General features: G+C 41.0%; 3 protein-coding genes across 6 annotated transcripts; 1 reads left to right on the forward strand and 2 right to left on the reverse strand.

Annotated features, from left to right (window-relative positions):
* On the reverse strand, nucleotides 4,502-8,298 carry LOC8065163 (cytochrome P450 89A2). The gene is made up of 2 exons (XM_002466900.2): nucleotides 8,161-8,298; nucleotides 4,502-6,398 (listed from the first exon to the last, which is right to left on the reverse strand). Exon 2 carries the CDS (start codon nucleotides 6,229-6,231, stop codon nucleotides 4,621-4,623), a length of 1,611 nt encoding a protein of 536 aa, XP_002466945.1. The 5' UTR covers nucleotides 6,232-6,398; nucleotides 8,161-8,298; the 3' UTR covers nucleotides 4,502-4,620.
* LOC8065852 (protein FAR-RED ELONGATED HYPOCOTYL 3) lies at nucleotides 8,149-12,458 on the forward strand. Of its 4 annotated transcripts, none has more exons than XM_021464303.1 (8): nucleotides 8,166-8,297; nucleotides 8,407-8,472; nucleotides 8,700-8,801; nucleotides 8,861-8,995; nucleotides 9,064-9,123; nucleotides 9,210-9,269; nucleotides 9,381-9,464; nucleotides 12,208-12,452. In XM_021464303.1, exons 1-8 carry the CDS (start codon nucleotides 8,238-8,240, stop codon nucleotides 12,238-12,240), a joined length of 600 nt encoding a protein of 199 aa, XP_021319978.1. In that variant the 5' UTR covers nucleotides 8,166-8,237; the 3' UTR covers nucleotides 12,241-12,452. The 4 variants fall into 4 exon arrangements, with proteins under 4 accessions (XP_021319983.1, XP_021319978.1, XP_021319980.1 ...); XM_021464305.1 differs by lacking the exon at nucleotides 12,208-12,452 and adding an exon at nucleotides 9,544-9,585; XM_021464308.1 differs by lacking the exon at nucleotides 9,381-9,464 and having other exon boundaries at nucleotides 8,149-8,297; nucleotides 12,208-12,458.
* Nucleotides 12,356-17,667, reverse strand: LOC8065853. The gene is made up of 16 exons (XM_021464292.1): nucleotides 17,309-17,667; nucleotides 16,146-16,228; nucleotides 16,015-16,077; nucleotides 15,885-15,947; nucleotides 15,754-15,822; nucleotides 15,449-15,665; nucleotides 15,256-15,377; nucleotides 14,990-15,122; nucleotides 14,776-14,822; nucleotides 14,027-14,256; nucleotides 13,759-13,930; nucleotides 13,579-13,677; nucleotides 13,367-13,498; nucleotides 13,172-13,272; nucleotides 12,616-12,793; nucleotides 12,356-12,541 (listed from the first exon to the last, which is right to left on the reverse strand). Exons 2-16 carry the CDS (start codon nucleotides 16,221-16,223, stop codon nucleotides 12,515-12,517), a joined length of 1,731 nt encoding a protein of 576 aa, XP_021319967.1. The 5' UTR covers nucleotides 16,224-16,228; nucleotides 17,309-17,667; the 3' UTR covers nucleotides 12,356-12,514.

Genomic DNA, 18,804 nt, shown 5'->3' on the forward strand with positions numbered 1-18,804 from the left:
TATCACAAAATACATTATACAATATCACATGTATAACACATGAGCATCAAAAAACACATCATATAACATCACATGTATATACTATATAAATATCACAAAAAAACATTATAAAACATCATTATATACTATACAGATATCATAAAAAAGCATTATAGAATATTATTATATATTACTTGAACAACATAGCATCTCATGAAAATATAAAAAATAAAATAAAAAAGTAAACATGAAAAACAAACACAACTAATTAAGAGTAAAATAGAAAAGAATAAATAAAAGATATGCAGAAAACATTAAAGCAAAAGAAAAAAAAAGTAAAAATGAAAAAAATAAAAAAAACTTAAAGAAAAAAAACAAAAAAAATAATTAATGATAGTAATAAAAAATAAATAAAACATAAAAAGTGAAAATAATAATTTAAAATAATAAATAGAAGCAAGAAAAGGAAAAATAATAAGAAAGGGAAAGGTAAGAAAAAGGAAAAAATAAGTAAAAAGAAAAAATGGAAAGATAAAGGATTTTAAAAATAAAAAGAATAATAAAAAACAGATAAAACAAAAAAGAAATAAAAATAAAAAGTAATGAAGCACAAAAATGAAGAAAAAGAAAAAATAAATGAAGAAAAAAGAAGAAAAATATAAAGAAAAGAAGAGAGAGAGAGAGAGAGACTATAACGTACATGATAACTGAGTGGTCACCATCGCTGCAATCCATATCTCCTATAAAGACAAACCCCACTAGCCTATTTCCCTTGCTTCTCCTTCCGCCACATCATCCAATGATGTCATCCATCTTCAGTTATCAAACTCCACCTCCACCCACCTTGATGAGTTAAACCGAAGTGCCTCTTCCTTCTTGAGTTCTCTCCTTCCCTCATTGATTTCTACCGTTTACATGCAGTCACGAGAGAATCAAAAGGTTGTTTATTTACTGTCATGTACATCACTTCATGTGAAGCCAAGCTTAGCCAAAGAACTAAAGTGTCGTTAGTAGCTAAAGAGACATCCTCCGTTTTCGTATCCTGGTGCGTCAACTGAATGACGAAGCCTGTAGGTCTCCCTCGATGGCTCCTCATCTTCGCTTCACAATACCCCTATAAATAATCATTCCAGCCCCCAAGCTCACAATAAACCAACACCACACAACTTCATAACACAACTATGCACTCTGCTCCGTCCACGCCTAGGCAATATAGGTGGTTTTGTGCGGCGTCAGCGCCTTAGACTATCTCCAACAATCGTCACCCAAAATACAAGACTTATTTGTCCTTTGGGTAGCGCTAATTTTTAGTCTTCTCCAACAACAAGACCTAAAAGACAACACTCTCTGCAAATGGGTCTCAAAGAGAGAGATACCCAAATTTGGGTTATGCCTCTCCTGATACCCAAAGTGGGTCTTCTGTATGGGTACTCTGTTGGAGACTATAGGTATTGTGTTGGAGACCTATTTTTTTTCTCGAATACGCAGGAGATCTGCGTATCATTATATTAAGAAGAAAGAGTTTAAATACAACCAACGCGCAACAAACGCGCTAGGTGATCATTAGCTGGACCGACCTAGCAAAGAGTTCTGTGAGCCGATATTACATAAATGGATCAACCATAATATGCTCAACGGCGCATCCTACGAGTCCTCCCGGAAGAGCTCGCGCGCGCGCCCGTTAAACGCTGGGAACAGCGCGTCCAGGCCCTCCACCTCGCTCGATGACAATGTTCCAGTATGTAGGGCATCGAGTATCCCTCTTGGCGCGGGCGAATCCGGTGCGGTCGGTGGAGCGATCCCTAGCCGCCTGTTTAGGAGAACCTCGCCTCGCTTGGAGGCCGGGATGTGCGCCAACGGCTGGGCGGCAATCCGACTGCTCCTAGGCCGTACAGGCGGGGGCCTCCTGACATGTGTCCTCTACCGTGGAGGGGAGGCGATCAGGGGCAGTTCCCGCTCGACTCGTACCTCGTCAAGAAAGCTTGCAAGGCGTCGAGCTGCCTCGAGCGACGTCGGCGTCTCGTCCCCCACACACGACGTCAAGCTAACTCGCACGAGGAGGCGTCAGTAGCGCCGCCTCTGGCACCGATGGCTGAGACGGGGCGGCAGCCTCGCCCAACGTGGTCGCCGTGTCGCGAGGCCAGATATGGCTTGATCGGCCATCAGACCGTCCATCGGCAGTGAAGGGCCCGCCACGGGCGCCTCCGCGACCAGCACAACGGGTCCTGTCTGAGGAGGCACGGCCTGCACAGGCGATGACGAGTCTGCCGTGCGTAGAGCAACTGTCACCGAGGAAGTAGCAACCTGAAGTAAGATAGCGAACTCCTCAAGCATTGGGTCGATCCACACGGGTGGCATCGAGCTCCTGAGCGGTTCCATCCAGGCGAGGTCATGCACAGGCTTCGACGGTAGTAGCAGCGTTTTTGTCGCCGCTCGAGGTGGCGGCTCTCGCCAGCTTTCCTCGTGGTCGTCGGAGATGTCGCCGTCTTCTTCCCCCGACGCCCGCACAGTCCACGGCGACCTGCACAGGCCTCCCCGCGCAAGTCGAGCCGCGGGACACGCGCTGAGGTACCACAGCATGCCTAGGGCATTTGCAATCCCTGGCAAGGTGGTGGAGACCGCGACAACGTAGGCAACGCCAAGGTAAACGGCAAGTCGCTACTTGGTGAGTAGCGGACAGACAATTGAAGCATCTCCCAAAAAGCTCTGTGGGGATCTTTCGAGGCTGTTGGCGCTGCAACTGGCCGGTACGAGACACAACCGAGGTGGTAGCCGACCCCGTCTGCTGTCGTTGGAGTACCTCCTGCCATCCGCGGCGTCAGGGGCGGATATCCTACCTCGGCGGCGCTGGCGAGGGGTGCGACCCTCCACAGGCCGCACAGGTAAGCCACACACCAACTGCGGACGCGGCCTATCGCACCACCTCCGCCCGTGACGTCCGAGGCGCTGACGTGCCGGGATACGGCCCTCCAATGGCTGAATGGGCATGCCGTGCACCACCTGCGGATGCGGCCGACGCCGCCTCCCACCTCTTCGGCCCAGCACCACGCCAGCATGGCCCGAAGACGAATGCCTGGTGTGCGGCAAGGGCGGCTCGGGCCGTAGCGATCCTCGGCGGCAACGACGCGCGACGAAGCGCATCCAGGTAGGAGATTGGCGCCGTGTTTGAGTCAGGGGTGTCAACAATGTCCGTGTCCGCCCAACGACGGGCCTTAGACCGACCCGCCCCCGGATGGAAAGGCGCGGCATTTGGGGACAAGGCGGATGTCGGGCTCGAAGAGGGAGCGGACGAACGGAGGGGGCTCACGTCCGTGCCCAAATCCTCATCCTTGCGAGAAGCCCCCTGGCTGGCAGCTGCGCGAACGTAGGGGGCTTGCCATGGTCGGCGACGATACCCGGCGCGTGCTCCGCGCCAGAGGGAGATGGGAGGTGGTCGGCGGCCGACGGCGGCGGGGGTGGCGGGGGCGCCACGGTGGGCGCGGCCGGACCCAGTGAGTGGGGCGCTCCAACAACGCAAGGAGGGGCCGGCGACCATGGGGCGTCAGATCCCAGCTCCACGAGCGGCGGCGGCTGTGGCGCATCCGCGGACGTCGAGGGCGGCGGCGGCTCCCGAGCGGCCTGCAGGTGAGCCTCTGTGCATGGGCGTGGAGAGGAGGGAGGGGTGGCGAGAGGAAGAGAGGTGGAGCGGTGTGCAAGCGCGGGCACCGGCGCCGCTGGCGGCGGTGGCAGGGGAAGGGCCAGAGGCTCGGGAGTCCTCTGCCTTCGAGTTGGGTTTGAGTTTCCAAATAGGTCTCCCGTTGGAGACAACCTTAGTAAGCGGACCAGGCAGACCAGCAGACGATACGCGGGTGGCCTGGAGGCTGCACGAAGCTTCGGTTCAAGACTTCAAGTCCGTCTCTCCGTGAGTGCATGGGAATTGGCTGAGCGGTCCGCTCGGTACTTCAGCATGGCAGGCCAACAGCCAACTAGATTAACTAAAGTAGTAATTTATTTGATTTCTATATGTTGCTTCACAAATTAACATGTTTGTATTATATGTTGTCAAAAAAACATGTTTGTGTATTATTATAACTTTTCGCTGCATAAGTATTCACTTGACACAAAAAATCTCACATCAATGTGTAATGGTTGGACGCGTGCCGTGATAACCTGACGCATGCAGAAACAAGCAGCATGGTTGGATGGAGCGCTGCTGACTGGTGCTCTAATTTTTCCAAATATTTCTGTCTATTATTTGCCATGATTTGTAAAATTTGAAACTAAGGCCCTTTTTAGATTGGAGATGAAATTTGATCGTATGTGTCGGAAGGATGTTGGGAGATGTTTTAAGAACTAATTAAAAAAACAAATTACATAGCTCGTCTGGAAACTGCAAGACAAATCTATTAATTAGCACATGTGAGTTACTGTAGCACTTAAGGCTAATTATAGACTAATTAGGCTTAAAAGATTCATCTCGTGATTTCTAACCAAACTGTATAATTATTTTATTTTTTTATTTATATTTAAAGTTTCATGCATGTGTTCAAAGATTCGATGGGATAGATGAAAAATTTTTAAGTGGAAAACTAAACAGGGCCTAAACAAAGGCCTAGAGATGAACCAAAAGCTAGGGCCTCACGGTGATGGACTGATGGCCCATCAATCGCCATTCAAACAAGTGGTTCTGCGCACCAGGTGCGCGCGGAGCGGTTTCTTCATGACAGTGGTGAATTCGCGAGTCTCGGCGAAATCCACCTCGTCGCCGGGCACCTCTTTCCATTCGAATTCCCTAACCAAGTTGGCCACGAAGTACTCCAAGTGAAGCATGGCGATGCCAAGCCCGGCGCAAATTCGCCGCCCGGCGCCGAAAGGCATCATCTTGATCTCCCTGCTGCCAGTCACGTCCACGCCCTCACCGTCGCCGCCTGCCAGGAACCGCTCCGGCACGAACTCCATGGGCCTGTCCCACTCCCGCTCGTCCCACCCCATCTCTGCCACCGTGAAGTTCACCGACGCGCCCTTGGGGATCAGGTACCCGCCGACCTCCATGTCCTCCGCCGCCTTGTGCGACAGCACGAAGTGTGCAGGGGGGTGCCGGCGCAGTCCCTCGAGGACGACGGCCTTGAGGTACGGCATCTTCTGCGTGTCCTCCTCGGCATCTTCCCCTTGCTCGTCGCCGCACGTCGCCTTGACCTCGCTGTAGAGCTTCTCCTGTGCGTCCGGGTTCTTGACCAGCTCGGCCATGATCCACTGCAGCGCGGTGGACGTCGTGTCGGTGCCAGCGGTGAGGAACTCGGAGCAGAGGTTGGAGATCTCGTCGTCAGTGAGCGCGCGGTCCCCCTCTTCGGGTAGCCTGATGTCGAGCAGCGTGTCCACGTACGAGTGCTCGAACGTCGTCGTCGTCGTCGTCTCCTCTTCTGGCGCCACCGCGGCACCACCTTGGTTCTTGACCAGCTGCTGCTTGCGCACTCGGCGCGCATCGATCAATGGCACGAAGAGCTCCTTCTGCCGCTGTCGAGCGGCAAGCCCCTCCTGGAGGCGGTCGCGGAAGAGGATCCTGGTCAGTGCCGGCCAGAACGCGAGCACGCTCGTGTTCTTGGCCACGAACATGAGCCAGCCGTACTGCGCGGACTCGATGGCGCGCACCGCGGGCTCGTCCAGCCGCTCGCCGAAGCACATGAGCACGAGGAGGCAGAACATGGCGTACCGGAACGTCTCCATCACGGGGGGCGGCGCCTGTTCTCTCGCCTGGGCCTCCTCGGCCTCCCGCCGGAGCTTCTCCGCGAGCACGCGGCGCCCCCACGCGCGCGCCGGCGCGAACAGCTTCACCCGCGACGGGTGCAGCGTCTCGGCGACGAGGTTGCGGCGCAGAAGCCGCCACACGGGACCGTAGCTGGACCGCGAGATGGTGTTGCCGCTCTCCCCCAGCAGCGCGCGCGTGACGGCGTGGCGGTCGGCGAGCGCGGCCCCGCTCTCGACCAGCGCCGCGTGCGCGATGCGGCGGTCAGCGATGAAGATCGACAGGCTCGGCCCTACCCGCAGCGAGACGACGGGGCCGTAACGCGCGACGAGGCGCCGGAGCAGCGCCTCCACGTCGGACGAGTAGCGCCTCAGCAGCAGCAGGTTGCCGACGAACGGCAGACCCGGTGGGCACGGCGGGAGCCGGGCGCCGTTCTTGCCCTTGCGGGGCCCGTGCAGCTTTCCAAGCAGGACGGCGACGAGGGGCAGGAGGAGGAGGGCGGCGAGGATTAGGAGCTGTGCTGTGGCCATGGCCAGGTCTTCTTACTCTGCTTTGTCTATTTTCCGTCCATACCGAGATGAAGAGGAAGGGAAACCTCACTCTCATAGTGCCTATCGACGTCATGGCTGATGGAAATTATTGGTTCTTTTGCCATGTTTTTCTTGAACGAGTAGAGGAGACGGCACTGACATGAGATCTGCACCAAAACAAGATAGCGTTGTTTACTTAAAAAAAAGTCCGATGCATAGAACACGGATCAGATCGTCGTGTACCCATCGGAGAATCTCTCACAGGAATAATTTACTACGAGTTGGGAAGAGATGAAAGGGAAACTTGACAGAGCCGAGATCCAGTCGACTGATATAGAGCATGCTAATCACATTTCGCAGCACCCACAAGTGCAAGGGTCTACTAGGCCTTGTTTATTTTCTAAAATAAAAAATTCCGTGATATTGTAGTACTTTCGTTTATTTGTGGTAATTATTGTTTAACTATGGACTAACTAGGCTCAAAAGATTTGCCTCGTCAATTCCGACCAAACTGTACAATTAGTTTTTATTTTCGCATATATTTAATATTCTATACATGCGTATAAAGATTCGATATAACGGGGAATTTTAAAAAATTTTAGATTTTTATGTGAAAGTAAACAAAGCCAAGGTTCGATTCTGCTAAAAAACAGTATGCATTCCTCCTTGTTGCAAACAGTGGCTACAGTGAAAAGGAAAGACAGCGATGGTCACCCCTCGATACTTCCACAGATTTTTTATCTTTAAAGTCAGGAGGAGGGAGACCCCACTTGATTCATTGTATATGTAGCCCAACGCGGGCCATTACATTTTACAATTCCAACAACCGTTGTGCCGGTTTCGGATCGGAGGCAAGAAACACAAAATTATTAGAGTCTGTCTAATGCACATTCGGTTGTTTCACTGTCTTGCAAACAACCGGTTGTTTTTAGGAAACAAAACAACCGGATTATGTACGCATCAAATTTAATTGTTTTTCCTCCTCAAAACAACCGGGTATTTCAAAAAGACAAAACAAACACAATTCTGTAGGCTAAGTATTCAGTTATTTTGACCATTCAAAACAACCAGTTCTCCTAAAAAACATAAGAACATAAGAGTTAGATTGTGGCAAGTCCACAAGTACAAGAGAGAGAGAGAGAGAGCAAACACACAAACACACACACACGCTGACACACCCACACATCTGCTTTCCAGTAGTGCAACAACAGCTACGGAAAAGACCCACAAACACAAAAAAACCAAACACAAACAGACAAAAAAAACAGAGAGAGAGAGAGCAAACACAACCACACACAAACACACACACGCTGACACACACCCACACATCTGCTTTCCAGTAGTGCAACAGCAGCTACGGAAAAGACCCACAAACACAAAAAACCAAACACAAACAGACAAAAAAAACAGAGAGAGATAAAATAAAAGCACAAAGAGAAAACATCCACAAAAACTAAAAAAATATACACTTAAAAAATTAGCCAAATAAATATACACTTAAAAAATTAGGCAGAAAGAATCACAAACAAAAACACAAACAGACACACACACAAACAGAGGGAGATAAAATAAAAGCACAAAGAGAAAACATCCACAAAGACTAAAAAATATACACTTAAAAAAATAGGCAAACAAATATACACTTAAAAAATTAGGCAGAAAAAATCACAAACAAAAACACAAACAGACACACACACAGACCTACAAACACACACACACAGAAACAAACAAACACACACGAGGAAATAAAAAGGCCTCATAATAAAAGTAGGCCCAAAGAACCAGGCCCAAACTTAAAAAATAAAAATAAGCCCAAAAAAGAAAAAAAAATGGAAATGAGTAAGAAAATAAAAAAAGGGAAGGACCAAAATGAAAAAACATAAGTCTTGCAAAACAAGAAGAACGGGGACACGGGAGGGGAGAACTAACCAGATACTACACAGATCCAATCTGGCAGACGAGGCTTCAGGAAAGAGAGGGAGGGGGGTGAGAAGGCGACAAACAAAATGGAGCCTCCAGATCCATCAATCCAGCTTCAACTACAGGAAGAAGCACAACAAAAAGGGGTAAGCACACGCATAGATTCTTCCCTCTGCAAATTCAAAACTTGAAAAATATCTATTTAAAACCTGATAATTTTGATTAATAATAAATTATTTCCTGTGAATGATCCAGAAACAAAAGGAGAAGATCTATAACAACAAGGATGCAACAAGATCGATACTAAAAGATCAGCTGGAGGTATATTCTGTGAGGGAGAGATCTTAGGATTTCAATGCTCTAAGCTCCCAGATCAAAGACAACTCAAAAAAGTGCTAACTACAAACCAATACATGAAAAGAAAGATAACTCAAACTTAAACTAATACAGTCTAATAAACCTGAACTTAAGCAATATCATATTTTCTTATGTCCAAAAAGTTAAACTACTATTCAGTTTTGAATTACATAGATGCATGAAAAAAACAGGTGGATTTTGGATGCCCTGCAACAAATCCATTTGTACCAACAAGTCCAAGCGCTTCGCTGAACAACTGGCACAATCAATTGGGGCTCATGTACAACGTCCAGGTATTAAAAAGATATTTCAATACCATATATTCTTAAAAAATAACTATTCGATTCTGCAGAAGCATGAAGGAACATCAACCCAAGCCTGGTATACAGAAAGAGCAAATACAGTTCCTAGTGTAATTTCAATCAATGAATCAGGAACAATAGATGGATGCAGTTCAAACCTTCCTCAAAAACAAAATAGCAGCAAGGTGCGTGCCTGAATACCACAAATTTCTTCAATAACACAAACAAAAATTATATTAAATTTTTGCAACAGGAAAGCTTGACAGGATTGCTGATGGAGCAACTCAGAAACTCACAAGAAGAAATGTACTCGGTAAAAAAAATTGAACTTACAAAAAAATATATATCTTGAGAAAAGTGTGATGTTTAAATCTAACAAATTTGGTACATATTTTCCAGTTATCTCAGGAAATGCAAGGATCATACACAAGTTTACTATTTGGTTCACAAAACTTTCAGGTAAATACAAAACAAAAAAAAATATACAAAAAAAACTTCCTATCATTTCATTAAACATCATTGTTGTCTTACACTTGATTTGCTATTTTATTTATTACCAAAAAAATGTAGGAAAGTATGCGAGTTCAGGAACAGTTATTGGAATACTACACAGGAAACAAAATTAATATATCTACAACAGCAGAGACATCACAGGTGGAGATTAACAAGAAAAATATAAATGCAAAGAAATTACAAAAAACTTGCCTTAATTGCTTAACATTATGTCTTGCAGGTAGCTCTGGAAAACATGTCAAATTAGATTGTGAGATAAGGCTATCAAAAAACCATAGAATACAAAATGCAAATAAACAAAATAAAAAATAACATCAATGTATGACAGGATTGCCAGGTCAGGGACTGGGGGGAGGAATACATATGTGACCAAGGAGAAGATCACTGGCAAAATAGCATCTTCAGAAATATGGAGATTGAAGAAATACATGATCATACAAGAATACAGGAAGAAAGTTTGACAAATACAACATCAGAAGTGATAGAAACATATGGAGAATCAAAAAGAAATTACCTTGTCCCACCAGAAGATGTTGATAGCATAGAAGTGGATGGAAGCCAAAAACTAACTGAGGAAGGAATTGATGATTTCATAAGGAAAGAACACTTAGCAGCTTCAGAAGGAAACAACGCAAATATAGACAGCAAGTACACACCTCAGTTAGGAATGGAATTTCAAACAAAGGATCAGGCTCAACATTTCTTCAACTTCTATGCATACCTTGCAGGCTTTGAAACCGCCGTTGCACATGTCTTCAGAACGGCAAGCAGGAAAAGAAACAATGAAGTTACAAAGGTGACAGTCAAGTGTAACAAGTTTGGAAAAGAAGAGCAACCCAAAACAACAGAACAACAAGGGGCAGCAGCAGACAAGGAAATTGGAAAAAAGAAAGGTCCAAAAAGACAGACAAATGTCATAGTAAAAACAAATTGCCCATGTGTAGTGGTTTTCAAAGAAGTGGGAGACATTTGGAAGATTATCAGGCTAGATTTAGAGCACAATCATGAATTGCAACCAGGTCAGAGGGAGCAACAATTCAGTGGACACAAGTATATGACGGATTTGGAGAAGACATTGATCAGAACACTGAATGACAGTAACATTCCAACAAGAAAAATGATTTCTATATTGTCATATCTCAGAGGAGGACCTACAGCACTACCAGTAAAGAAAAAGGATGTCAGCAATTTCAGAACAAAGATAAACAGAGAAGTAAGAGGATCGGATATGACAAAAGTGTTAGACAGCTTCAGGGTAAAGAAAACTGAAGATCCTACATTCTTCTACAAGTTTGAATTGGATGAAGAAAACAAAGTCAAAAATATTTTTTGGAGAGATGGATCAACACTGAGATATTATGCAGATTATGGAGACTGTGTCAGCTTTGACACAACATACATGACAAACAGATATAGGCTGCCATTTGCACCCTTTGTGGGTATCACTGGGCATGCGCAGACATGTATCTTTGGATGTGCTTTCCTACATGATGAGACTACAACAACTTTCAAATGGGTGTTTGAAACTTTCCTAGAGGCTATGGGAGGAAAACACCCTAAAACCATCATCACAGACCAAGATAAAGCTATGAAAGCTGCTATTGAGGATGTGTTCCCAAATACTAGACACAGAAATTGCTTATTTCACATAAAAACAAAATGCTACTCAAAAAATATAAAGATATTTGCAGCAAAAGAAGGACTGTATGAGGAATTTGAAGACATAGTAAACAACTGTGTAACAGAGGAGGAATTTGAGGGCTTGTGGGGGAAGATGATTGAAGAAAGAGAACTACAGAACAATAAATACTTCACAAAGATGTGGGAAACGAGGAAGAGGTTCATCCCTGTTTACTACAAAAAAGACTTCTTCCCATTCATCCAAACAACATCGAGAAGTGAGGCTACAAATGCTATTCATCAGTTTCCTAAGAGAGTATCAAAGAATAATAGAAGCAATAGATAGAGCAGAAAATCTAGAGGACCATTACAGCAGCCAGAAAAAACCCAAAGAGCTCCTTTTTGGTTACATGTTTGAGAAACAAGCACATGAGCTATACAACAGGAATGTGTACAAAAAGTTCCAAATCCAACTAAAGGCTACTTCAACAATGACATACCAGGAAATTGAGGAAGGGAAAGCATTTGAAGTTTGGCAAAGAAGAAATCAAGTACATCAGATACAAAATATAAGAAAGTATACAGTTCTGACTGACCTAACTGAAGGGAAAGAGCAATTTGATTGCATTTGTGCCAAATTCAGCAAGGATGGGATTCTCTGTTCACATGTCTTGAAAATCATAATAGAAAAAGAAATTAGTAACATACCAGAAATGTACATAATAGATAGATGGAGAAAAAAGGAAATGAGAATGCTGAAACAACCTATGGGAGAGGACACAATAGCTACGAGCTCACTACTCAGGTACAATGTGCTCTCAAGAAAATCTACAGTTCTGAACTCAAAAGCAGCTAAAAGGGAGGAAGCAACAAATTACCTTATGGCAGAAATGGACAGGATAGAAGCACACTTGAACCAGCTGTTGGAGCCTCCAGCAAGGGATCAAAATCACAATGAAGAAACAGCAAATCAAGAAATACAAACACAGGCAACTAGTGTGCAAAATGAAATTGAAGATCCAGAGACAGCAACCCAGAAGGGCAGGCCAGAACTGCCAAAAAGAATGAAAACTCAAATAGAAAAGGTCAGAGAGAAAATGAGACAACAAGAAATCAAGAAGAAAAAGAAAGAAACAACACATGCCAACTCAAGTACAATTTCACATTATCAAAGTAATTATTAGATAGTAACTAATTAAAAGATAAAAATTATCTTTCATTTCATATAGCACTCTTAATGATTACATTTCATCTACTATTATAGGCTCACCAAGCAAGCAACAGAACAAGAGGATGAGAAAGTCAGCAACGAAAAATACTGAAGGACGACCAAGCAACTGAAGAAGGACCAAATTCCACATGTAGTGGAAGGAAAATGAAGATACAAACTCAGAAATGTTATTACATATATGTAATATAAGAATAAACTGTAATAGTTGAATTCGTTCTATTGTGTGCAACAATGAATATTTACTATTCTGGAAAAGACAGTATTAACAATCTCCACAATCTCTATCCAAAAGTATTTTACTAATTACATCAATACTTTGAGATTCTAGTTATGAAAAAAACTAATTGCAAACACGAGGATCGACACCCTGCAAAAAAAATAAAATTCAAAGATGTACTAACATAAAACACTCTATACACAAAAATGAACCATTAGTTTTACCTGCTTATACAAGTTCATTACGAGAGATTTGTCGATGCAATTTCCTTTGCTGAAGAATAAGTCAATTCCAAGCTTCACACGTATATCGGGAATATCAGAATGGTCAAGCAAATCCCTGAGATCAACGTTCCTGTCCCATAGCTCCATGAATTTTAGGGCAAAAACACTGCAATCAACGCTGCAAGAAAAAAAAATTAATTAAAGATCAATAACAGTATCAATTAAACATATGTAACAATAAAAGAAAACATCAACTAAACTTAATAATGGAACCAACAGCTATTTTTTTGGGTACCTTCAAAGTACACAAAGAAAATATAGAAAACTGAAAGAACACTAACCACAAAATAAAATGTAAAAAGTAAACTAGTAGATAAGTGTCTGGTGCTTCACAGAATTTCAAAAGAGCAAAGCAAAAGCATAGTCAATCTGACAACAACACTTCTCATAAAAAAAAGCATTGCCATAAAAAGAAATAACCATTTTTACATTATCCAAAAGGAGAGGCAAAAAAACAATAACATGTATAAGAAAAAAAAGGAAAATGTACACTTACACATTATTTTGTTTTGAAACTGGAGGATAGAACACAGAGAATGTGTCAACATCTACGTTGCCCTCAGCATACTGATGCCAAGAATCCTTGAATGCATTAATCTTTTTCAAAAAAATGAAAAAAGAGTAAGAAACATGTCTAACATATTTGAAAAAATTAAAAAAATTTAAAACTATAAAGATTAACAAAACTTACAAGCTTGGTCCTTGCTCGAACTTGGAAGTTGTGATTATCAGAAAAGTAAGAATCCAAAAACACAAAAAGTTTATTCTTCAAGTCAACAATAAAGACAAACCAATGCTTCTCTATAATGATAGGAAAGCATAGCTGGAAAAGTATTAATAAAAAAATTAGCTATAAACCAAAAAGCTTATGAAGAACACAGAAAAACAATGAAAAAAATATACCTTGTCTGACAAATGAAGCTTATGAGCAGAATTCGCACCAAGAAAGCAATTCCTGACTGTGTCCATATCATAAATGCAGTTGTAGGTATAAAGACAACCCTAAAAATAAAAAAACTGATCAGAAAAAAGATAAACAGATATATAAAAAGGAATGCAAAAATGAGACTGAGAACAACTTACACCAACTTTTGGATAAAAGTAATGTTTCTTCGACTGTCTTGGGTGCTCATCCTCTAAAAATTTCCGACACATACAAGCAACAAAAAAATTATCTACTTTCCCCCTAGGCTCAACAGATTGACCTAAAGAAGAATACGTCACACTAGTCTTGGAAAACTCAACTGCCTTGAAACTAAAAATGAAAAAGTAAAAAAGCAAAGTTAATATAACAAATCAAAAATGCATAAAAAAGGACATTATACAAAAATTAGAAAAGGGCGAAACATACCAACTCCATTGGCTGTAAGCAAGACCACATATGATTTTATAATACGCCTTTTCTTCATCAGTAATTAAAAATCGTCTTCCTTCTGGAATACCACCAGTTAAATTGATTGTTGGACAAGCTGCCATACTACTCACATTTCTTCTGTTATATAGTTCATCATTTAACTTCCCTAATTGCATGCAACGATCTTTGAAACGTGACACACCCAAAACTTCCACATCAGGTAATGGCTCCAGAAAAAAAAGAAAAAAAATTAGAAAATGGCATGACTCATATACTTAAAATACATGTCTCACGAGTCAAAAGGACTAATTAAATAAAATATTTGCAAAAGAAGAAAAAAACCTACAACTGAAATAATCAAACCTAATTAAGATGAAACTGAAGTCAAACTAAGAATCAAATCAAATCAGAAATCATTGAAGTAATAGGACATCATATAAACTAACAAACCAAAAAACTATCATTCATGCATCAGCTACCTTTCAAATTATAACTAAAAGCAAATTAACTGGAAGAAAACTAAAAAATGCACATGAATTTAAAAAAAAACACTAGGAGATGACATGACGAAAAACAAAAAAATGGATAAGCTATAATGCTATTTGAGTTATATACAAATAAAACTGAACTCACAAGCATCAGCTCACATGCAGTTATAGTTGTGTGTTTAAACCTAATAGAAACATGAACTCAAACAAATCATGATATAATGAAGAGTGAATAAGGCAAAATAAAAAAATATTCACCTTAGGGGATTCAATTCTACCTTTCTTGTTCATAGTAGCAACATTTGCTAAAAACAAAAAAACATTAGCCAAAAAATTATATTTATATATATATATATATATATATATATATATATATATATATATATATATATATATATATATATATATATATATATATATATATATAGAAAAAGTTGAACCTGGAACACAACACGTATAGAAAAAGTTGAACCTGGAACAGAAGTAAACTCATCAGCTTTAAATTTGCCATGATGCAAAACTATAGGGGTGTCCAAAATCAAGTAAGGATTTCTCAGAGAATTGTCATCTGCAAAAAGTGAAGGTCCTCTAGATGCAATAGAGTTCTGCAATAAAAAAATATAAACAAATATGATATATAAATGAAAATAAAACAAATAAAATAAATACACATAAAACATTAGTGTCCCAGAAAAATACCCTACAAAATAAAAAACAATATTATAGTAAGTTATATACCTGAGCGTGAGCAACAGTGGTGCCGTCATTCTTTGGATCTCCTATGGGTTTCCTGACTTCAAAATTTCCTTCAACAATGCGCCTGTTAGATTGCTCCTTGACTGATGAACTGCGACGATTATCTTTGCAGCAAAAAATGTATAAGGAAAACCTAAAAAAACAAAACAAAACCAAAACAGACACAAAAAAATACCTCTTAGAATAGATGGAACAGAATTATCATTACAAACTGCGTGATTGTTCTCAACAACAGGAGCAGCACCATTCTTCTCTTTCATCTGATCGGCAGTCTTTGCAGCATCCAATAAAATTTGAAGAACACTTAGGACTAGACTCTCAGTAGGCATTAGACAAAAACTACACTTCCCATAAGAATTCTCATGAACAAGCTTGCATAAATCATCAACCACCTTCAAAACAAAAAATATTAAGAAAACAAATAGAAATAAAAAAAATCAAAAAGATCAATGATATGATACAAAATAAAAAGAAAATTACATTTGCAGGCAAAAACTCGCCAAAATACATGTTAAGCTTGTCCCTGAATGAATTTGATTCTCCATGAACCTGTTAAAATATATATATATATATGATAAAAAACAAAAAATAAAGAGGAAAAAGAAAACAACCTTAGCACCATCATTGGGACCTCCATTGATTCCTTTTGGAGCTACATTATGCTCATTCATTTTCTATAAAAAATAGAAAAAACATTAAATAAGTTACAAAGAAAAACAAATATGAAAAATACAAAAATACCTTGGATTTGCAAAAAACCAGAAATTGCTCCAACATGTTAATGTTTGCAGTAGACAACAATCCCTAAAAAAATATAAAAACATTAGACAACAAAAAAAATAAAAAAAAATAAGATCTTTTAGAACACATACAGATTCAACTTCTGACTGACAATGGTCTCCTCGATTAGTTCCCTCTACAACACGGGAGAAATTCCTCTTAGAAGCCATCTTACCTGAAAAAAAAAGGTAAGCTCACTAAAAAACTAAAAAGAATCACCCAAAAAACAAAATATTAAAAAAGAATATTGAACTTATTCATACACAATAACTAATAACATTAACTCTTGCAGCTGAGCCACAGGCAAAAAAGATAACAACAGGAGCGGGAAAAGGCCAATGCAGAACTGCACATAAAAAGGTTTTACAAACTGAAAAAAATAATCTACTCTTTCACTGTACAAAAATTTTTAGAAGTGTGCCATACACAGGACATAACAAACAAATTAGAAACCCTCAAACAACATCAGCTAAGCCTCAACCTTAAAAAAATGTAAATCAACTGAAAAATAAATCAATGTAGTAAACTAGTTGAGTTCAGGTTTAAGGTAGCATTCAAAAAAGATACATGTAAATAACAAAACTAAAATTGAAACTACAACCTGAATATCAGTTAAAAAAAGCTGAACTAGGGTATCAGTCAAGCAGATATCACGAATACAAAATAAAATTGTCTGCTCTGAAAATATGATCCAACAAAATTAATCTGCATCCATCCAACCAGTCAATCCGAAACTTAAGAATAATACAAATCTCTGTCAGCGAGGGCTACCATTCAGCACTCGAAAACATCCCAAGGGGAATTGCCTACTTCAAAAAAATGAACTAAGAATCGAAAGTCTGAAAAACTGAACTCTGCATACAAAGCTACTTGCAGAGAAAAATAACACCCTAACCCAGATCTACAAGATCCTAATAACATGACGCACAAATCAACAGCTAACAACTACACTGAACAAGCTATCCAAAACAAATAATCTAAACCACCACCACCACCCCTATCGTATAAAACACAAAATTAACATACCTCACACTAAATAATCTGAAACTGAATCATCTAAAACAACTACCCGAGAGCACAAAACAAAACCTAAAAAACAAAATACAAATTGAAGTCACACAACCAGATCTGGTATATTGGAGGGGGGCTATACGCATCCCCAGCAAGAAAAACAAAACAGAACCACACGTACATACATGAATCAAAGCAAAAAAACAATAGAAAAAGGGGTGAGAAAAACTTAGCTCGAGAAAACCTAGAAATAGCTGGCTGACGAAGATGAGAAGCTGCGAATCCACACAACTGGGATGATGCGAAAAACGCCGAGACGGAAACCGAGGGATGACGCTGAGTCGCAGCCGCGAGCACCAACAGAAATCGACGCCGGAGACGAGCAGGATGTCTACGCGCACGGAACAGCAAGGAGTGGCCGTGCAGGAGGCCAAAGAGTCACCGCGCCCAGGAGCGACAAGCCGCCGCAGCAGGAGAGCGACGAATCGCCCCACCGCCGGAAGCGACGACTGGACCAGGCGAGAGCGTCGTGTTGCCTGGAGTCCACCCGAGGAAGATGAACCGAAATGAAAATGGGGAAAGGGGGAACCAGAATAGCAAAAATCTGGGCGCGCATCCCAAAAATCAAAACAATAATGCCTCTCAAGTGGGACCCATGACTCACGGTGGGACCCATGACCAAAACGATGCAAATCCACACACAAAGATCGGACGCACGAAAACATATCCATAACAAAGATCTGACGGACAGAAAACCGGTTAGACAGAGACAAAGAAACAACCGGCTGTAACATAGCATTTCTGTATTAGTAAGGACAATAGCGTTGGCGTTATACTAATGAAGAGAGATGATAAGAGTTTTATGGAAGTAGAAAAAGTTTCATTCCATAAAACTCCTATACGTTGTTTCTAAAATATGAATGTGTTGGAAACTATATTATGGAACTTCTATTGAGGATGACCTAAGGGGTGTTTAGTTCTCTTTTCATCCTAAAATTTTCTAGGTTTTAATCTATTATTTTACATAATAGAACTAAATATTATACAATTTTTTTAAGAAAAAGATGGCTATTATATATTTTAGACTTTGTCAAGGGACCAAAAAAAGCCAAAAAAAAAAGCCTCAAGAGGCCATAATGAGACAATAATTTTTATATTTTGGATGAAACTAAATACAACTTTGAAAATTTTGGCATTTTATATTTTATCATTCTAAAGTAGTTAATATTTTGTATTTTGCATTCCATGGGGAACTAAACATACCCTAAGTTTGTTTCTGTCTTGGTGTCTATCTTGGTAGTTGTCTCATGGAGTTTCTTATCATATCAAATCTTGCGACACATGCATGAAGCATTAAATATAGATAAAAAAATACTGCCACATATAATACTGCCACATATAACAAAGGCCAAAATTCAAAACTAAACTGTGTAATTAGTTATTTCTTTGAATCTTACGACACATGCATGGAGCATGAAACATACCCTAACTAAATATACCCTAAGTAGATAATACTGCCACATATAACAAAGGCCAAAATTCAAAAAAAATTCAAAATTTCTTATCATATCGAATCTTACGACACATGCATGGAGCATTAAATATAGATAAAAAATAACTAAGACCTCGTTTAGTTCCTAAAATATTTTGCAAAATTTTTCACATTTCCCATCACATCGAATCTTATGGCACATGCATGGAGCACTAAATATAGATAAAAGAAATAACTAATTACACAGT

Source organism: Sorghum bicolor, chromosome 1 (assembly GCF_000003195.3).
Source record: "Sorghum bicolor cultivar BTx623 chromosome 1, Sorghum_bicolor_NCBIv3, whole genome shotgun sequence".
NCBI lineage: Eukaryota > Viridiplantae > Streptophyta > Magnoliopsida > Poales > Poaceae > Sorghum > Sorghum bicolor.